Genomic DNA, 22,088 nt, shown 5'->3' with positions numbered 1-22,088 from the left:
TGTGGTCTATGGCTGCTTTTCCCCCACAACAGTAGAGGTGACCAGTTGGGAGAAAATCATCTGGCCTGCAAACCAGAAATACTGGCTCTCTGGCACTTTACAGACAACATTTGTGGACCTTTGGCTAACAGCTTGTACCCTGATTGCACCTATGAGCTGTGTGACCTTGGGCCTCAGTCAGCTCATCTGTAAAATGGGGTATTAGTGCTTACATTTCTGGGACTGTTAGGATCAATAAATGAGCTACCATTTGTAAAATGCTCATGCCAGTGCCTGGCATAAAGTTGTGCCAGATAAAGGCTGGTTAGTAAAAATTATAATTGGTCATAAAGGGAGCTATTTAAGTGGGCATCTATGAGACAGAAGGGCAGGGTATGAGGTACGGTTTGTGGCTGTGGAACGGGCAAGGTCAGTTTTGTAAGGTGAACTTGGCAGAGTTCACTAATTCCCATGTCCACTGCCCTGACCTCCACCCCTTGGGCTTAGAGAACTCAGTGGGCTCAAGTCACTGGGCTGGATCTAAGGGACATTTTGAAATGAGTCTTGGCCGAGGATCACTGCTTCCCCCCCCAGCACTGATGGGCCCAGTTTAGAGTCACAAAACATACAAGGCAACAGAAATTAACTTCGGTGATGAAGAGCAGGAATTAAAGTAGGAATTGGTGAATTTTCTCTGTAAAGGCCAGAGAGCTAATATTTTGGCCTTGTGGACCACAGAATTTTGTCTTACCTAATCAACTCTGCTGTGTGGCTCAAAGGTAGCCATAGACAATATGGAAAAGAATGGGCCTGGCTGTGTTCCCATAAATAGTTTATTTATAAGAACACACAGTGGGCCAGGTTTGGCTGTAGTCGGCTGACCCATGCTTTAAGGCATGACAGGGCAGTATTAGCATACTAGCTTTCACAGGGACTGGGGCTCAAGTCTTGCTGCAAATAGAAAATGGATGGAGTTAAAATGAGTTATTTTTCTTATTGGCCAAATGGTAGATTAAATGATTGCTTAGTACATATTCACTCTCTCCTCTCAACTCCATGGGAGGAATATACTTCCCTGTACCACTGGCCTTGAGCCTGGCTATGGGACTGGCTTTGGCCAATGGGAAGTTAGTAAGACATGATACAAGCAGAGGTTTGAAATGTGCTTGTGTAGTTGGGTTTGTACTCTCAGATTCCTCAAGAAGGACATGACTTGAGTAGCCCACGTGTCCAAACAGGATGAAGAAACCCATGGAACAGACCTAGATCCAACCTGAAGCTTAAAGCAAGGCCCAGTTGAGATTAGCCTTGATCAGCTATCCCAGAGATGTGAGTGTCAGTGAACAGTAGTAACTGATTGTTGGTTGAAGCTACTGAGTTTTGGGGTGTTTATTATGCAGCATTACTATAGCAACAGCTGCCTGATAAAGCTTTTTTGCATATTATTCTTCAAGATGGACCTTGGGCTGGGTTGATGGTCTGACAAAGTATAGAATGAGATATGCTTTTTTTTTATAATAATTATAGGACAATATCCATCAATAGCTGAATGGATAAAGAAGGTGTGGTACATACACCCAATGGAATACTACTCAGCTATAAAAAAGAATGAAATAATGCCACTTGCAGCAACATGGATGGACCCAGAGATGATCATACTCAGTGGAGTAAGTCAGACAAATATCATATGATATCACTTATGTGTGGAATCTAAAATATGACACTAATGGACTTATTTACAAAACAAACAGACTCACAGACACAAAAAACAAACTTGTGATAACCAAAGTGGGGAGAGAGGAGGGCTAAATTAGGAGTTTGGGATTGGCAGATACAAACTACTATGTATAAAAGGTGGGGAATAAGGTCATGCTGTGCAGCACAGGGGGCTATGTTCAATATCTTGTGATCATCTACGGTGGAGGAGAATGTGAAAGAGAATACATTTCAGTCAAAGTACCTACCACGTGCTTCCGCTTATGACCACTTCCCAGTAATGGCGGCCGCTATCAATGAACACGTTTCCAGCTACGCCATAGCTGCCTTGGCTGGTGAAGCGCTCGGGCGTGTGGCTCTTTTTGGATGACGACTCATCACGTTCTACTGTCAAGTTATCATGGGACACCTTTAGCTTTCGATGTGCAGATTTGGGGTCCAGTTTAAATGGTTGGCCTAGAAGCAGGGTTACAAGACACAAAAAAGGTAGATGAAAAGAACTGTGGATTTTAACTTAAGCAAGAACATATTTTCAGAATAAGCTTTAAAAAGGACTGTAAAATCATGCAGACAAACATGTCCCTGCCTCTGAGAGCTCGCAGTCAGTCAGCTCTGAGCTGTGGGTGCAAGGTTGCTTCCCTCACTGTTCAACAACAGCATGGGTGAGGGTCAAGCAGAGCCTGTGGTGCAAGCTTTGCTGGGCATCCCAGCTACACACCAGCAGCACAGTTAATGTGCTGGCCTACGTCATCCTGGAAGGGAGGAGAACGAAGACTTCATTTTCAACCATTCCCCTGTTCAGTCGGCTTCAGATGAATTCATGCTCAATAGACCTCAGAAACCAAACACATCAAGACTGCAGGTTTTAATGTTCAGAACATTCTAATGGCTTATATTATTTTGAGATTGTTCCAAATTAGAGCAGTATTCTCATGAGCTTAAAATGATGATCAAATGGGCTATTTTTCAGCCCATAAGATCAGGAGGAAAATGTGGCAGGTTACTACCTACCTGGGTTTTTGAGTCCCAAGTTCATTTATAGACGTAAAAGTTCCTTTATAGACATAATAAGGTCCTCTCTATTTCATTTATTCGTGTTTGTGTTTTGAACATTGAACCATTGTAAAATTCTGGCTGAATCACACCTGAATATCCATCCTCTCATTAACTGTTACTGCTTTGAAAATTCAGCACTGGTGTGGGGGCCATCCTGTCATTCAACCACATTGGGTACCAGACACTTAAAGGCAGGAAACGGATTACAGTGTGATGCAAATACCATGATATTCAAACTCCACTGCTGTGTTGGGAGGCCGCTTCTGCACAGTGCTCAGACAATCACCAGAAACAGTTGGCTAAGTCTGACTATGGCAATACAGGATGCTGGCTGAGAAACTGACGCAGAGACCTGGAGCAGTTGTGTGTGTTACATCATATGCAGGTAGGCCAAAGGGTATCACTCCTTGGATAAAAACATGACAATGGCACTTCTAAAATTCTTTCTTGTAAATCAGGGACCAGCATACTTTTTCTGTAAGAGGCCAGATTTTTCCTATTTTCAGCTATGCTGGCCATGTGGTTTCTTCTGGGGCTATTTAACCCTGTGGTCGAAACATGGCAGCAGCCAGAGACACAGGTGAACAGATGGGCAGTGCTGTGTGCCAATAAAACTTTATTTACAAAAGCAGGTAGCTGAATCTGGCCCATGGGCAGTAGTTTGCTGACCCATTTTTAGATTTCTGTTCATATCAAAGAAAATCTTAAAGGGGACCTGAGAAAATCCTCAAGTGCTGAGCAGGCAGGGGTATTCTCAAAGACTGTAAGACCTACTGAAGTCCATGTGTAGTTTAAATTTTGGCCTGGCTTGTAAAAAAAAAAAAAGGTCCTCAGGAATGATCACCCCAGCTAAGACAAACAGAGTCTGAAGATAGATTGGCTTAAAAAGTGTGATAAACCATAATGGAAAATATGAAAAATGAATGTATCTACATGTACAACTGAATCACTTTACAGCAGAAATTAATGCAACACTGTAAATCTGTACTTCCATCAAATTTTTAAAAAAGAAAAAGGTGATGATAGAATGTGCCTTAAAAATAACTGGACCCTACTGGGTGGTTAGGAAGGAATTCCATAAAGGCACAGCCATCACTGAAGATGAAGCTGTGTTATACTTACCTTCTCCCAGTGAGGAAGATCAGGTCACAGCCATTGAAAAGACTGGCCTTATAATGGCGAGATCCATCGTGTTCCATGGATGGATCCATGTGTGGGTCGCTCCCACCCCAACCCACACATACGCAGAGCAGGGTCTTGCCATCTGGTGTTAGGTCCAACCCCCTGCCTCCACAGGGAACAAATTCCACTTGTGCCATGGATATGTTTCTCAAGGAAACTATGACCTACTCTGTCTAGGTTCAAAGATTTTGCTTTAATGAGGATAGATTAGTTCACAGAAGAAATTAATCATTTACTTGGCTAAAGAATTCAATGCATTGTAAGATCTGTATACCTAAGAGTTCGGCAAACGACAGCCTGCAGGCCATATTGAGCCCACTGCCTGTGTCTTTCAATAAAGTTTTAATGAAGCGTGGCCAGGCCATGCTTTTCTACCAGAGTTGAACACCTGTGACCAAGATCATCTGACCTGCACAGCCCAGAACAGTTACTATTTGGCACATTACAGAAAAAGTTTACCAACCTCTTGTACATAATTTAACAACATCTGATCAATGATTGCATGTCTAGAAGTACAAGATTACCTGTCCATATGAAATGAATACATTATCTTTAGTAAAACCAACAAGGTACAAATAAGAACCCTCAAAGATCCATTCTACAGAATAAACCTCAATGTATGTATTGGGTTGGCCAAAAAGTTCATTTGGGTTTCCTATACGCTGTTACAGGTTTTTTCCAGTATGTATTCGTTTTCCCCCTTATTCCCACAGACATTTCCTTCTCTACCAGCAGAACCCTTGAGAAATTAGCTTATGTTTAAGAGTATGTGTCTTAAGGACAGATATGTGGAGTAAAATTAAGTTACTTGACTACTAAAATCACAGACTGGGTTAAATGAGGGTTCTTCTTAAAATGTATTTCCTATAGATTGGCTGGCAACCCTAAAGCATGATGTGATGTTGACATACTCCAATCGACTTTCTTCTGGGAGGTCTTATGCAAACAAATACCATATTATATAGCATAATATTTCTAGACCAAAAAGATGTGGAGAAAGAAGAGGAGGATAAAATAAAACACATGTGGGCAGAGAGAGAGAGCGGGAGATGAGTGTTACAAGATGCATGTACGCATGGCCCGGTTCACTCTTCATCGTTGGGACCATCCTGGACACAGTGGGAGTTTCCCATCACCCCTGGCATCTAACCACTCGACACCAGTAACACCCAGCTATAACAACCAGAAATGACTCCAGATGTGGCTTAGTGTTCTTCTGGGGACCACAATCACTTCTTATTGAGAATCACAGACCTAGAAGCTACCTGAAGAAAGACTTAGTAATTTGAGATTCTGCTATTGGGGCGGGAAGATCCCCTGCAGGAAGAAATGGCAAGCCACTCCAGTATTCTTGCCTGGGAAGTCCCATGGACAGAGGAGCCTGGCAGGCTACAGTTCATGGGGTCACAAAGATTCGGACATGACTTGAGTGTGCACACACACACACACATATATGGAAAAGAAGACCGTTGGCAATTTACAGAGTCCTAGCTCTGTGCCAGGCTTGGAATAGAGGATTAGATGGAAAAACCCTGACTCCATGCTGGCTCTTTGCTTGCTGTCTCAGGTTGTAAGCAATGCCTGGGACAGAGAAAAGGGAAATGAAGGGGGCCAGGGGCAGCTGGAAGGAGAGCAGGTTAGAGATGATAGTTCTGCTGAGTTCATGGCACATACTGTTCGTCTTCAACTTCCCAGGCTCACTGCTGCGGCTGCCTGCCTGGTTGATGGCCTTGACAATGAAGATGTACTTGGTGCCGCTTTGCAGCCCGTGGACCGTGTAGTGGTTCTGCTTGATGTTGGGCACGATCATCCAGCTATCGGCCGAGTTGCACAGACCTGCAAAGCCAAGCAGATGTGGTGAGTCCTTTGGAGCAAGCATGGGGCAAATCTGTATATTAAGGTTGTGGAATTTTCAGTTATTGGGATCAGCAATGAAAAGCTTTGTGACTTCTTCAGGTGCCCACCAATCAACTTGAGTGCTCAGTGTCTGCCTACAATAAGGACAGCAACCTATATTTATTACTATATATTCTCACCATGTGCTCTAAGTGGAAAGACCAACTAAGATGACTGTTTTGCAAATTCTGTTCCACGTGGATGGGAGCAGTAGTATCTTAAGTGCCATGCCTGGTCATGTGTTACTAGGTGCTGTGGGATGGAAAGAAAGCAAGTGACCACACATCCCTCCCCCTGACTTGCATCATGATGACTGTTCAGTCTTGGATCTCATCAATTTTGAGACTCACAGAGGGTAAGAACAGACCCAGATCATGTATGAGACATTGGCCTCACTAATGGAGATGTAGGAGGTTCTATTTTTTTGCTTCTCTTTCTCCACCCCACCCAGGATCTGTATCTAAGTGACTCTGTGGCTACTCCTTCTAAAGAGATGGGATATGTTGTCTTTTACCTCGTGGCTTTGGATTTGGCTATGTGACCTGCTCTGGCCAAGAGAACGAGGCTGCAGTGACAACACACCAGTGGCAAGAGGAGACATCACAAGCCCTTGAGAGTCTGTGGCCCTCTTGGGCCTCTACCATGGGGAGAATATTCTGGATAGTCTGCTCATCCCAGTGGGAGCAGAGACACAAGGACCAGCTCAATGGCCCAGCCAGTTCAGGACTGAGACCAGCAGAGACTGGCCAACACCAGCCCAACTTTGGACAGGAGAGCTAAGAAAATGATTATGGGGCTTGTCTGTGGCCCAGTACTGGTGTGGTTGTAATTGATTCAGGACATGTGTTCCTACAAGAACCCTGGAGCCATGTGGCACCCAAAGGCAACTCAGGGTCCAGTGGGGCTCTGACAAAAGCATCTCCAGGGGCTGTGACCAGCTGCATCCCCAGTATGGCTTGTTCCAGAGCAGAGCAGGGCCAGTGCTCTGGCTGCACGCTGCAGGATGTGGTTTGAGGAGCAGTTTGCGGATTTACGATGCTGGGAAGAACATGAGGAAAAAGGAAGCCGTTTTGTTGTGCAGCTGTGGCTGATGCTGAAAACATCTCTTTGGTACTGGGCCCGACTCTCGTCTCTCCCCTCTCCACCCATCAATCTCCACTCTAATCAAACCTTTGCCCAGCCCCCTGGTGACTGGGCTGTCATGGCTGTTTCCTGACTCTGGTGAATTTCCTTCGCTAATTCTCAGTAGAAGGCCGAGCCCTTCCACTTCCTGAGGGGCTTCTCAACTTGCCACCCCTCCTTCCCTTTCAGGGGATTTGCAAGTCAAAGGGTTAGTTCTTTTGATCTTGAGGCAATTTACACCTTAACCATACTTCATCTTACCTCTGAGTTTCTAATGAAATGTACAAGGAAATCACAAATGCATATCCATACCAACCCACAAGTATCAGCATAGCAGTTCAAGATGTTCACACCCCAACAGCTGTCTCTGAATCCTACTAAATACCATCTCCAAGTTTTCAGTTCGGCATTGTTCATGAATCTCACCGAAGAACTTAAAAATTATGAAAAATTATGTTAATTATGAAAATTCACCTCCCTAAGATATGTGTCTGGGGTACACAGTATTTTCAGCCACACTTCAATGAGTCTTTAAATAAATAAACATACATGTTCACATATATGAGAAACCTTGTGAACTTTCTCCCACTCTTTTCATTTCCAGATCTCACAGAGTTGCCATAAAGCAAGGAAGTAATGTGAGGCTCAGACAAGAGGATGAGGGTGGTGTGTCGGTGTTTGGAGATGTACTAGAATAACTAAGGCCCCATTCACCCCTCACCCCCAGCATCCCCCTCATTCTCATACCACTCCTCACCTCACCTGTATAAGGCCCAGGTACACATCCACACATAGCTTAATAACTTGGGACTCTCCCACTTACATATCTCTCTCGATTCTTTTTCATTTTCCCTTTTCCCTGAACATAGAGGTAACAAACTCAACACTTTAGGCAAGTGTCACAACCAAACAGCAGATGTTGATCCAACCAAAGAAGGGTCATTTTGAATTCTGAACTCTGGGCCCTAAGAAGCCTCTAACTCACCTTTGGATTCTGAGCTCTGGGCCCTAAAAAGCCAATAACTCACTTTAGATATTTAATAATACTACTACAATACTAAAAAAAACAACAGACAGAAAACAAACTTGAACAAATTAGGAAGTTGGGATTAACTCAGACATACACACACACTACTATATATAAAATAGGTAATCAACAAGGACCTATTATAGAGCACAGGGAACTCTACTCAATAGTTTACAATACCATGTAAGGGAAAAGAATCTGAAAAAAATATGTATAGCTGAATCACTGTGCTGTTCACCTGAAACTAACACAAATTGTAGATCAACTATACTTTAATAAAAATTAAAAAATGAAAGAATGAGCTTTTCTGTTCTAGGATAACCCACTCATATTCCTGGACCTTTGTCAATAGCAGTCTGGCATGCAAGTGAACAATTACAGCATTCACTAGAATCAAATGAGAATCCTATCATTGTTGGTGCATTTACACTGTTCCTGTTTAATTGCATATGTCACAGCAAAATGACTATTGTGGTCAAAGAAAGCAAATGTAAAAATGTTTCAATAAACTTTACATCACTGTATAACCCCGATGCCGGGGTTTCATGTGGTGGGGGAATGCTTTCAGCAACATTGTAAAGCAGATGTCTGAAATTGCGGCAAACTGCAACTTGGCTTACAGTCCGAAGTCTTAACCTAAAACAAAAAGACTGAATCCTTCAGAAACCCTTTCCAAACTAAAAAGGGACCCTGACCATCCTGAGTATTTTGAAGAGGTCACTAATTTTTTCTGTGAATATTAAAAGAACAAAATGTTTATGGAGTAGTAAAATGTGATTGGATAACTTTACCCTGGGACAGTCTGCTTTCCTGAATGCTAACTCTTAAAATTTAGGCTTACCTCCATCGCCAAGGTCATAATTGAGAAGTTGATTATAAATGTCAAGAAAGCAATGTCGACCGTTCCCTGGTGGGGCCTGGAGTAAGTGGGATGCCTCAAAGTGCACCATTCTTGCGTTGCTAGTGTTGGTCAAGTGCCAGCACCACTTAACTTCTTGCATACGGCGCCAAGCACCAGACTTCTCTACCTCGATACCCTGCTGTGTCGGGACTGATGACCAGGTTTTATTCATCACTTTATGAAACACCCGCATAACTATCCCAACTAAAACGTGTACTTCTCTCTAAAGGCATTTTCAATCATCTTTGATGGGATGCCAACACTCACCTTCTCCAGTTCAGCCTGAAGTAGTAAAACAACAGTGGAACTTGGAAGATAATTAGTTCATATGGCAACAGTCTAGTTAGGTGATTTTGTACTTTTTTTCCTCTCATTCACAATGGGTCAGAAGCATCTCCCTACATGATGGTGCTCATTACAAGATCCTAGTTATGTTTGGGATTTCAGAGCCTTGTAGAGCAACTGTCTGTCATCTTACAGTAAAACATTATGTATAAAACATTATGCAACAATGGACACCCTTTAGAGACTGCATACCAGCTTCTAACATCCTTTGTCTCTTCAACCAGATTGGAAAGAAGTGAATGCTCTCTTCCTTCTTCTGAATACAAATGGTATATGGCTAAAAACCTTCATGAATATTTTCAAAATGACTAAAATAAATTAAATACAGATAACTACTTTGCCATGAAAGCCTGAAGACATGGATCCTTTGACTTTTGCCAATAATAAAAATAGGCTGCTGGGAAAAGGTTCCAATTGAAGATTTTCAATGATGCATTAAAAATCGTTTTGGAAAAAACATGGAAACATTGTAAAATTAAATACATATCTATGTCTCAACAAGCAATTCATTAACATCTACAGTCATAAGCCTGTTCATAAAAATGAAAAATAAAAAATTAACATTGTCATTAATTTTGCATTTGAGTGTATGATTTTAATTAGGGATAGTATTTTTATAAGATTAAAAAGCTCCAGAGATAGTATCTAATTCTCCTTCACTAAAGTCAGTTGAGGGCAATTAACTAGAATTTATTATGACAAGTGAAAGAACCATGACTTAGGACAGTAAAAGTCTGCCTCATGGTACATGGAGCTACAGCCAGCTTTGGAGCATTCTTTCTCCTAATTTTCCATAGAGTTTTATACTCTTAGATCTTATCATTCAGTAGAACATCTGCAAAGGATAGCCTTTTCAACTGGCAGGAGAGACGAACAAACAACATTCAATGAAGGCCTTTCATGTGAAGACTGTGTTAAATGCTATTGTATAGATCAGGGGTCCCCAGCCCTTGGGCCATGGACTGGTACTGGTCCATGGCCTGTTAGAAACTGGGCAACACAGCAGGAGGTGAGCAGGTTGGCTTCCACAAAAATGGTCCCTGGTGCCAAAAAGGTTAGGGACTGCTGATGTAGATGATCCTGGCAAATTGCATGAGTGGCCTTTACCATGTGACAAAAGATATAATGACAGTGAGTCTAGTCTCTATTTTTGTAGGAACAGTAACCTTGAATAACAGAATAGGAAAGACTAGACATCTCTTCAAGAAAATTAGAGATACTAAGGGAACATTTCATGCAAAGATGGGCTGGATAAAGGACAGAAATGGTATGGACCTAACAGAAGCAGAAGATATTAAGAAGAGGTGGCAGGAATACACAGAAGAACTGTACAAAAAAGATCTTCATGACCAAGATAATCATGATGGTGTGATCACTCACCTAGAGCCAGACATCCTGGAATGTGAAGTCAAGGGGGCCTTAGAAAGCATCACTATGAACAAAGCTAGTGGAGGTGATGGAATTCCAGTGGAGCTATTTCAAATCCTGAAAGGTGATGCTGTGAAAGTGCTGCACTCAATTTGCCAGCAAATTTGGAAAACTCAGCAGTGGCCACAGGACTGGAAAAGGTCAGTTTTCATTCCAGTGCCAAAGAAAGGCAATGCCGAAGAATGCTCAAACTACCACACAATTGCACTCATCTCACACGCTAGTAAAGTAATGCTCAAAATTCTCCAAGCCAGGCTTCAGCAATGTGTGAACCTTGAACTTCCAGATGTTCAAGCTGCTTTTAGAAAAGGCAGAGGAACCCGAGATCAAATTGCCAACACCCGCTGGATCATCGAAAAAGCAAGAGAGTTCCAGAAAAACATCTATTTCTGCTTTATTGACTATGCCAAAGCCTTTGACTGTGTGGATCACAAATAAACTGTGGAAAATTCTGAAAGAGATGGGAATACCAGACCACCTGACCTGCCTCTTGAGAAACCTGTATGCAGGTCAGGAAGCAACAGTTAAAACTGGACATGGAACAACAGACTGGTTCCAAATAGGAAAGGAGTACGTCAAGGCTGTATATTATCACCCTGCTTATTTAACTTACATGCAGAGCACATCATGAGAAATGCTGGACTGGAAGAAATACAAGCTGGAATCAAGATTGCTGGGAGAAATATCAATAACCTCAGATATGCAGATGACACCACCCTTATGGCAGAAAGTGAAGAGGAACTCAAAAGCCTCTTGATGAAAGTGAAAGTGGAGAGTGAAAAAGTTGGCTTAAAGCTCAACATTCAGAAAACGAAGATCATGGCATCCAGTCCCATCACTTCATGGGAAATAGATGGGGAAACAGTGGTAACACTGTCAGACTTTATTTTTTGGGGCTCCAAAATCACTGCAGATGGTGACTGCAGCCATGAAATTAAAAGATGCTTACTCCTTGGAAGAAAAGTTATGACCAACCTAGATAGCATATTGAAAAGCAGAGACATAACTTTGCCAACAAAGGTCTGTCTAGTCAAGGCTATGGTTTTTCCTGTGGTCATGTATGGATGTGAGAGTTGGACTGTGAAGAAGGCTGAGTGCCGAAGAATTGATGCTTTTGAACTGTGGTGTTGGAGAAGACTCTTGAGAGTCCCTTGGACTACAAGGAGAGCCAACCAGTCCATTTTAAAGGAGATCGGTCCTGGGTGTTCTTTGGAAGGACTGATGCTGAAGCTGAAACTCCAGTACTTTGGCTAAATGATGCGAAGAGTTGACTCATTGGAAAAGACCCTTATGCTGGGAGGGTTGGGGGCGGGAGGAAAAGGGGACGACAGAGGATGAGATGGCTGGATGGCATCACTGATGCGATGGACGTGAGTCTGAGTGAACTCCGGGAGATGGTGATGAACAGGGAGGCCTGGCGTGCTGCCATTCATGGAGTCGCAAAGAGTTGGACACAACTGAGTGACTGAACTGAACTGAACTGAACACTGGCAAACACAGGGCTAAGACCTTTACTTTTAGTAATTCAAAGATGTGAAGCTAAAACATTACCTCTTCTTACAGATGAAGAAATAGATTCAGAAGATGTTTAACACTTTGTCCCAAATGATAGTGCTAGTGAGGTGAGGATCAAAGCTGGGATTCAAGTCCAGGTCTCCTTCAATCATAACAACTATGCATAACAGTTAAGAAAAGAATAATCTATGGCCTAAAAACACATGAAACTATGCTCAACATCACTCGTTATTAGAGTAATACAAATCAAAACTACAGTGAGGTATCACCTCACACTGGTCAGAATGCCCATCATCAAAAAGTCTACAAATAACAAATGCTGCAGAGGATGTGGAGAAAAGGGAACCCTCCTACAATGTTGGTGGGAATGAAAATTGGTACAACCACTATGAAGACCTTTATAAAGGTTCCTTAAGAAACTAAATATAGATCTACCATATGATCCAGCAATCCCCACTCCTGGGCACATATCTGGAGAAAACCATAATTTGAAAAGATACATGCCACAGTGAATGTGGCACTATTTACAATAGTGAAGACATGGAGGCAACCTGAATGTCCATCGACAGATAAATGCACAGTGAAGATGTGGTACAGATATATGGTGGAATATTACTCAGCCATTAAAAATGAAATAATGCCATTTGCAGCAACATGGATGGACCTAGAGATGATCATACTAAGTGAAATATGTCAGACAAAGATAAGTATCATATGGTATCACTTATTCATGGAATCTAAAAAAATCCAGCATAAATGAACTTATTTATAAAACAGAAAAACACTTTGAAAACAAATTTGTGGCTATGCATGGGGAGAGGTCAGGGGAGGGATAAATTAGGAGTTTGGGATTAGCATATTTCCACTACTATATATATAATAGATAATCAACAAAGACCTACTGTGTAACATAGGGAACTAAACTCATTATTCTCTAATAATCTATATGGGACAAGAGACTGTTAAGGATAGATATGGGTACATATATAACTGAATCACTTTCCTGTACACCTGAAATTAACACAACATTGTAAATCAACTATAATACAAACATTAAAATAAAAAATAAAGTGATATAGACCCAAGGTTGATAACAACAACAAAAAATGATGAAATAACACTCAAAAAGTAAATAATACTAAATGTTTGATATAATGACTAAATCATATAATTCCACCAGAACATGCTGTTAACCCCATAAACTCCCATATATTTTTCCCCAATGGTGCTACTCCCCTCCCATCACAGAGGTAACCATCATCCTAACTTCTATAGTTTTTAGACCATGTGTACATCTCTAAACAAAATAGTTTAACTTATACATGTATAGATACTCATAGTGCATTGATACTTTTATCTCCTGATTTCTTTAACAATATGTTTGTAAGATTCGTCCATATGGTTTGCTAGAGATCAATAATTTTCAACACTATTTGGCCTATTATTTTTACTAGTATTGTACAAGTGAGTGCTACCATCTTCTTAGTCAGGAAAGACAAGCCAATAAATACTCTGTACTCTCTCCTTTTTCTTCCCTTGATATTTAAATTCAGGAATGCAATCGATCCGAAAACAGTCACCCAATAGAGAAATCAATAGGGCGTGTGATACTCACTCACAACATTGGCTTGTCCAGTGAAGATGGTGTACTGGAGCTCATAGGAAACCACACTGAATTCGTCATCGGAGGTCCAGTGAACGGTTATGGTGTCATAGGAAGCTGTGCAGAGCTCTTCTCTAATTGTGGGAGGGTTGGGAGCTGTGGGAAACAAGAAGGTCATCAGCAGAGAAGCAGACACGTCTGGGATCCCTTTCAGAGGAGTTGTCCTGATAGTCAAAGCAGGCCTTTTAAAATCTATCCATCAGAACTATTATCGTAGAGACAGTGATCCCAATCCAAAGAACATTTTGTTGGCTGGTTATCACTGTGATTTTTCCCAGGTGGTGTGACTTCAGCCAGCCAGTGTTTTTTCTCTGTGCATCATGAAAGCATGTCTATAAGAGTAAGTAAACAAGACTCTCTTATTTATGGAAGAAAACATCTTAAACAAAAAGTAACCAAGATGAACTTTTGTCATTTCACCCCCATTTTGAGGATGCAAACTTTTTCAGTGAAGAGCTAGATGGTCAATATTTTAGGCTTTGTGGGTCATATGGTCTCTGCTGTTGCTGTTCAGTTGCTAAATTGTGTCTGACTTTTTGCGACCCCATGGACTCATGCCAGGCCTCCCTGTCCCTCACTGTCTCCCGGAGTTTGCCCAAGTTCATGTCTGTTGAGTTGGTGATGCTATCCAAGCATTTCATCTTCTGCTGCCCTGGTCTCTGCTGCAACTACTCAATTCTGCCTTTGTAAAGAAAGCAGCCAGAGACCATTTGTCCACTGATAGACATGGCCAGGTTCTAGTAGAACTTTATTAACAAAAACAGGTGAAGACCAGATTTGGCATGGGAGCCAAACTTAGCCAACTTCTGAGCTCCAACATGCCACAGATTTTTATATGCAGCCACTCATCTGGAAAAATGCTGATGTTTGTTAACCCTTAACAAATCAGCCAAATAATTCTTCAAAAATTTTCTTTTGATAGATGTGTTGATGATGCCTTATGAAAATTTGTTTAGTGGGGTTCTATTTTCCTCTCATTTTTCAGTTTATAGGTGATATTTCAAATTAAGAAGATGATTACCAATCAGTCATATTTAAGAACTACATTCTCTTTCCCCAAGAAAACCAGGATTCCTTGGCGTTTGATTAAGTTTATCATTGGGCAAGGCTGCTGTTTTATGTCTTGAACACATTCTGCAGCAGAGAAGTCTAAATCCTACCCAAATGATGATTTTTCAGTTGACTTCTACTGGATTGATTTCAATAACTGGTTTTATGAGATGAGTTTTGTGAGCAAGAAAAAGGCTAGGCACTGAGTGCTTTGCATGGGCAATAATATTTTAGAGCAGGGGCTGGCAAACTATGGCTATGGGCCAAATCTGGCCCACTGCCTGTTTTTGTAAATAAAGTTTTATTGGAACACGGCCAGGCTCATTCCTTTACATATTGTCTCTGGCTGCCTTTGTGCAATAGCAGAGTTGAATAGTTGTGACCATATGTCCTGTAGAGCCTAAAATATTTACTGTCTGGCCCTTTACAGTCAAAGTTTGCCAAGCCCTGGTTTAAAGAATCGATTCAGGCCTGTGTTTCCATTCTTCTGTACACCAGAACCTAACTGCAAAAGAAGAAATAATCTGCACCCGACAGATGAACCATGTTTGCTTACACTGTTTAGAGAATTCTTTACTGCTTGAAACTTTGGTTAGGATGGATGACTCCTAAAGAAACCTGAGGAGGGAGGAAAGTTTATGAAAATGGCAAAATTTTAAATTTTGATTGTTTTAGTAGTCTTCACTTTGCCACCTGAAGATACATCCAGGACAACTATTATACAAAGCCAACTAACTTTTATGTCTGCAGCATCAAGTCAGTTAACCCAGCTTAGTCCATTGGTTATTGAATTCCACGAACACTGTGGAGCACTTACATGCAGCAGGCACTGCATTAAGGTGTGCAGTAAGAAATACCACACAGCCATTAAAAAGAATGAAATAATGCCATGTGCCACGGATTTAAGAGATTATCATAGTAAGTGCCATATGTCAGATAAGAAAAAGATACCATGATATCATTTATATGTGGAATCTAAAATATGACGTAAATGAAACAATCTATGAAACAAACAGGTTCACAGACATAGAGAACAGACTTGAGGTTGCCAAGGGGTGGGAGAGGGACGGAGTGGGAGTTTGGGATCACCAGATGTAAACTATTACTTCTATTTTTTTTAATAATTCTATTTTATTTATCTTTTTAAGTCTTTCCTACATTTTAAAAATCAATTAATTAATTTCTTTGGAGGCTAATTACTTTACAATATTGTAGTGGTTTTGCCATACATTGACATGAATCCACCACGGGTGTACACGTGTGCCCCATCCTGAACCCCCCTCCCAGCTCCCTCCCCATCCTATCCCTCTGGGTCATCCCAGTTTACCAGCCCTGAGCAGCCTGTCTCATGCATTGAACCTGGACTGGCGATCTGATTCACATATGATAATATACATGTTTCAATGCCATTCTCCTTTTAGAGTGGATAAACAACAAGGTCCTACTGTAGAGCACAGGGAAATATACTCAATATCCCGTAATAAACCATAATGGAAACGGATTTTAAAAAGAGTGGGTATGCGTATGTGTAGAACTGGGTCACTTTGCAGTACACCTGAAACTAATGCAACATTGTCAATCAATTATACTTTAACAAAATACAATTTTTAAAAAAGATAACTTGAAAAAAAAGTTGTTCACTAAGATCAAAGGACTCTACAGAGCCCTTTTAAAGCGTTCTTTCTGGAATATGACTTGATATATCTGTCTCCCAAAGTATCCACGTGCAAGATGCAGTGCCATGTGCTGTGACTTGGATGATGAGATGACCTTCCACGGGGGAGGCCCAGCTGCATCATAAAACATGCTTGTTACTGTCTGTGTGGTCCCTGTTAGTGTGGGATCACCCTGCATGCATCACTGGAGAAGTATTTATTCTCCCATCATCTAAATAGTTCCTGGAATTATTTCTCTGTCAACTACTGTAGAAAGATTTGGTTCTTTTCTGTGCTGCTATATATGATTAAATATAAAGAAAAGTGTTGGAAAGAGGCAGGTAGCTGGGAGACACATGGCTGTAGCTGTAATCAGAGAGGAAATGTCACCTCTCTGGCTTATTCACTTGACATACCATTTAGAGGTATGTCAGGGGGAAAAAAAAAAATCTTGTTTTCAAAGTCAGGCAGGCTAACCCTGTTTTGATTATAAAGCCAATGGCTCTGTCCTAAAAAGTCAATATCCAATTTACTGTAAATGAGAACAGCAGCGGGTTGCCAATTTCAATATTCACGCAATTGGTCCCATAACAATTATTTTCTTGCTTCTATCATAAATAGGACACAAGCAATGGTGGGCTAATACTTCACAAACACTTCGTTTCCTGCTTACAAATGTCTGATAAACTATTTGGACTTGGCAATATCAGCCAAGCATTGTATGTTATGGCCAGGATCGATGTTATGTCTAGAAATGGTCCAAATTTGTATTGGAGGTTGACAGCTAAGAAGGCATAATAACAGGTACCCCATATGGTCTCTCGTTTGGCATAAACAGTCATTGGGATGATATATGGTGTACACATTACAAGTCAGTGCAAACTAAGGTCACAATTTCCCCTGCAGTCAGTACCTTGGCATTCACACACAGATGAGAATGGGCATACGTTTCCTGAAATGCTGTTAAACAACTATTCGGAAAGGGGGAGGACACACTCTTATCAATAAGATGCTGATTTTGTGCAGAACTGGCCACATGCCCAGCCAAACATTTTGCAGTCGTCTCTGCCCTTGGGCATGACCTTGCAACATGGATCTGGCCCATAAAGACAGAAGTAGAAATTTCCTGGATGGGTCTTTTTTACTTTTTTAAAAAAGATTTACTTATTATTTTGGCTCTATTGGGTCTTCATTGCTGCACATGGGCTTTCTCTAGTTGCAGTGAGCAGGGGCTATTCTCTATTTGCAGAGCACAGGCTTCTCATAGCAGTAGCTTCTCTTGTTGCAGAACATGGGCGCTAGGGCTCATGGGCTTCCGTAGTTGAGGCACACGGACTTAGTTGCCATGTGGCATGTGGGATTCTACAGAAGCAGGGATCGAACCCATGTCCTCTGCACTGGGAGGCAATCCTTAACCCCTGGACCACCAGGGAAGCCCTGGACTGCTCTGTCTGCTGAACAAGGTTTTGCTTTTCCTAAATAAAGACAAGACAGGCGGGTCATGGTGGAGAGGTCTGACAGAATGTGGTCCACTGGAGAAGGGAATGGCAAACCACTCCAGTATTCTTCCCTAGAGAACCCCATGAACAGTATGAAAAGGCAAAATGATAGGATACTTAAAGGGGAACTCCCCAGGTCAGTAGGTGCCCAATATGCTACAGGAGATCAGTGGAAAAATAACTCCAGAAAGATTGAAGGGATGGAGCCAAAGCAAAAACAATACCCAGTTGTGGATGTGACTAGAAGCAAGGTCCGATGCTGTCACGAGCAATATTGCATAGGTATCCCTTAGAAGAAATGGAGTAGCCATCATGGTCAACAAAAGAGTCCGAAATGCAGTACTTGGATGCAGTCTCAAAAACGACAGAATGATCTCTGTTTGTTTCCAAGGCAAACCATTCAATATCACGGTAATCCAAGTCTATGCCCCAACCAGTAACGCTGAAGAAGCTGAAGTTGAACGGTTCTATGAAGACCTACAAGACCTTTTAGAACTAACACCCAAAAAAGATATCCTTTTCATTATAGGGGACAGGAATGCAAAAGTAGGAACTCAAGAAAAACCTGGAGTAACAGGCAAATTTGGCCTTGGAATACGGAATGAAGCAGGGCAAAGAGTAATAGAATTTTACCAAGAGAATGCACTGGTCATAACAAACACCCTCTTGAAACAACATAAGCGAAGACTCTACACATGGACATCACCAGATGGTCAACACCGAAATCAGATTGATTATATTCTTTGCAGCCAAAGATGGAGAAGCTCTATACAGTTAACAAAAACAAGACCGGGAGCTGACTGTGGCTCAGATCATGAGCTCCTTATTGCCAAATTTAGACTTAAATTGAAGAAAGTAGGGAAAACCACTAGACCATTCAGGTATGACCTAAATCAAATTCCTTATGATTATACAGTGGAAGTGAGAAATAGATTTAAGGGACTAGATCTGATAGAGTGCCTGATGAACTATGGACGGAGGTTTTGTGACATTGTACAGGAGACAGGGATCAAGACCATCCCCATGGAAAAGAATTGCAAAACAGCAAAATGGCTGTCTGAGGAGGCCTTACAAATAGCTGTGAAAAGAAGAGAAGCGAAAAACAAAGGAGAAAAGGAAAGATACAACCATCTGAATGCAGAGTTCCAAAGAATAGCAAGAAGAGATAAGAAAGCCTTCCTCAGCGATCAGTGCAAAGAAATAGAGGAATACAACAGAATGGCAAAGATTAGAGACCTCTTCAAGAAAATTAGAGATACCAAGGGAATATTTCATGCAAAGATGGGCTGGATAAAGGACAGAAATGGTATGGACCTAACAGAAGCAGAAGATATTAAGAAGAGGTGGCAGGAATACACAGAAGAACTGTACAAAAAAGATCTTCACGACCAAGATAATCATGATGGTGTGATCACTCACCTAGAGCCAGACATCCTGGAATGTGAAGTCAAGGGGGCCTTAGAAAGCATCACTACGAACAAAGCTAGTGGAGGTGATGGAATTCCAGTGGAGCTATTTCAAATCCTAAAAGGTGATGCTGTGAAAGTGCTGCACTCAATTTGCCAGCAAATTTGGAAAACTCAGCAGTGGCCACAGGACTGGAAAAGGTCAGTCTTCCTTCCAATCCCAAAGAAAGGCAATGCCGAAGAATGCTCAAACTACCGCACAACTGCACTCATCTCACACGCTAGTAAAGTAATGCTCATAATTCTCCAAGCCAGGCTTCAGTAATACGTGAACCTTGAACTTCCAGATATTCAGGCTGGTTTTAGAAAAGGCAGAGGAACCAGAGATCAAATGGCCAACATCCGCTGGATCATGGAAAAAGCAAGAAAATTCCAGAAAAACATCTATTTCTGCTTTATTGACTATGCCAAAGCCTTTGACTGTGTGGATCACAATAAACTGTGGAAAATTCTGAAAGAGATGGGAATACCAGACCACCTGACCTGCCTCTTGAGAAACCTATATGCAGGTCAGGAAGCAACAGTTAGAACTGGACATGGCACAACAGACTGGTTCCAAATAGGGAAAGGAGTACGTCAAGGCTGTATATTGTCACCCTGCTTATTTAACTTCTATGCAGAGTACATCATGAGACACGCTGGGCTGGAAGAAGCACAAGCTGGAATCAAGATTGCCGGGAGAAATATCAATAACCTCAGATATGCAGATGACACCACCCTTATGGCAGAAAGTGAAGAGGAACTAAAAAGCCTCTTTTTTATTTTATTTTATTTTTAAACTTTACATAATTGTATTAGTTTTGCCAAATATCAAAATGAATCCGCCACAGGTAAAAAGCCTCTTGATGAAAGTGAAAGTGGAGAGTGAAAAAGTTGGCTTAAAGTTCAACATTCAGAAAACGAAGATCATGGCTTCCGGTCCCATCACTTCATGGGAAATAGATGGGGAAATAGTGGAAACAGTGTCAGACTTTATTTTGGGGGGCTCCAAAATCACTACAGATGGTGACTGCAGCCATGAAATTAAAAGATGCTTACTCCTTGGAAGAAAAGTTATGACCAACCTAGATAGTATATTGAAAAGCAGAGACATTACTTTGCCAACAAAGGTCCGTCTAGTCAAGGCTATGGTTTTTCCAGTGGTCATGTATGGATGCGAGAGTTGGACTGTGAAGAAAGCTGAGCGCCAAAGAATTGATGCTTTTGAACTGTGGTGTTGGAGAAGACTCTTGAGAGTCCCTTGGACTGCAAGGAGATCCAACCAGTCCATTCTGAAGGAGATCAGCCCTAGGTGTTCTTTGGAAGGACTGATGCTAAAGCTGAAACTCCAGTACTTTGGCACCTCATGTGAAGAGTTGACTCATTGGAAAAAACTCTGATACTGGGAAGGATTGGTGGCAGGAGGAAAAGGGGACGACAGAGGATGAGATGGCTGGATGGCATCACCGACTCAATGGACTTGAGTTTGAGTGAACTCTGGGAGATGAAGATGGACAGGGAGGCCTGGCGTGCTGCGATTCATGGGGTTGCAAAGAGTCAGACACGACTGAACGACTGAACTGAACTGAACTTATGTGAAATAAAGACAAACCTGGTAGACAGAACTTTTGGTCATCATTTCCCCTCTTGTCCTTTTCTTTTTGTCTGTAACTTGGGCATAATGCTTGGAGGTGGAGTCGTAATGGAATCATGTGGCAAGATGAGGATAGCAAAGCAGAAAAAGAGAGCTTGATGTCTGAGGTCATCACAGAACTGCTGTCCAGCCATGAGCGGCACACCTCTGGTATCCTGTTTTCTGTGATAGGAATCCTCTCTGAGGGGTTCAGTCATTGCTCACCTGATTTTCTCTTGTTGCAAACACACCCGTTCCCACATGATACAAGAATAAAGGAGACTTTTATTTAATAGGATGCTATCATATAAAGCATTTCAGTGCCAGAAAGGCTGACCTGAATGGTCCAGTACAGTAGTCATGAGCTCCATGTGGCTCTTGACATTGCAATTAAATTTTAATTAAAGCAAACTACAAGTAAAAACTAGTTCAGTTCAGTCGCTCAGTCGTGTCCGACTCTTTGCGACCCCATGAATCGCAGCACGCCAGGCCTCCCTGTCCATCACCAACTCCTTAAGTTTATCCAAACTCATGTCCAGTAAAAACTCAGAACATGTCAAATTTTCAATAACCCTATGTGGCTAGTAGGTACTTGACTGGACAGTGCGGATGGAGACTGTTCTTACCATCTTAGAAAGTTCTATGGAATAGTGTTAGTTTAGATAAATCTCAGAGGTATATCCATGAATAGCTGAAATCCAGTTTGATTCCTTACTGGACATGCTTTCTGAGTCAATTTCTTCCTTTCTTCCTAGAAATTATATGGTTTGAAAGAACTCCCTATGATAAGATGTTTCTGGAGTGACTTGCCTCCCTTGCAAATGCACAAAGGCTAAAAATAACACCTTGGGTCCAGGTAAGGAAAAAACTGGTCTTCTGGGTACAGCACCCTTGAATATACAAGTGTGCTTTCTAACCACAGACTAGAAAAACACATTACCCAATGCTCCCTCTCTCCTACTTCCCTTTTCCCAGC

General features: G+C 41.7%; 1 protein-coding gene and 1 long non-coding RNA gene across 6 annotated transcripts in view; one reads left to right on the top strand and one right to left on the bottom strand.

The window, feature by feature from the left end:
- Positions 1-22,088, bottom strand: part of MID1 (midline 1) — a 789,406-nt gene that overhangs the window by 9,022 nt on the left and 758,296 nt on the right. For all 5 annotated transcript variants that reach the window (XM_025276522.3, XM_025276517.3, XM_025276520.3 and 2 more), the window contains exons 7-9: positions 13,783-13,926; positions 5,608-5,769; positions 1,944-2,151 (exon numbers count right to left, since the gene is read on the bottom strand). In XM_025276522.3, the coding sequence (XP_025132307.2) occupies positions 1,944-2,151; positions 5,608-5,769; positions 13,783-13,926 (514 nt within the window). The remainder of the gene's footprint in view (positions 1-1,943; positions 2,152-5,607; positions 5,770-13,782; positions 13,927-22,088) is intronic.
- On the top strand, positions 1,587-6,423 carry LOC123331998. Its single transcript, XR_006548820.1, has 4 exons — positions 1,587-1,646; positions 5,629-5,790; positions 6,079-6,184; positions 6,281-6,423. It is a non-coding gene; the product is annotated as an uncharacterized LOC123331998 (long non-coding RNA).

The sequence above is a fragment of the Bubalus bubalis genome, chromosome X (genome assembly GCF_019923935.1).
Source record: "Bubalus bubalis isolate 160015118507 breed Murrah chromosome X, NDDB_SH_1, whole genome shotgun sequence".
In the NCBI taxonomy this organism is placed as follows: domain Eukaryota; kingdom Metazoa; phylum Chordata; class Mammalia; order Artiodactyla; family Bovidae; genus Bubalus; species Bubalus bubalis.
The sequence above is the reverse complement of the archived record's forward strand: the minus strand, read 5'-3'. Positions and strand labels throughout refer to the sequence as shown.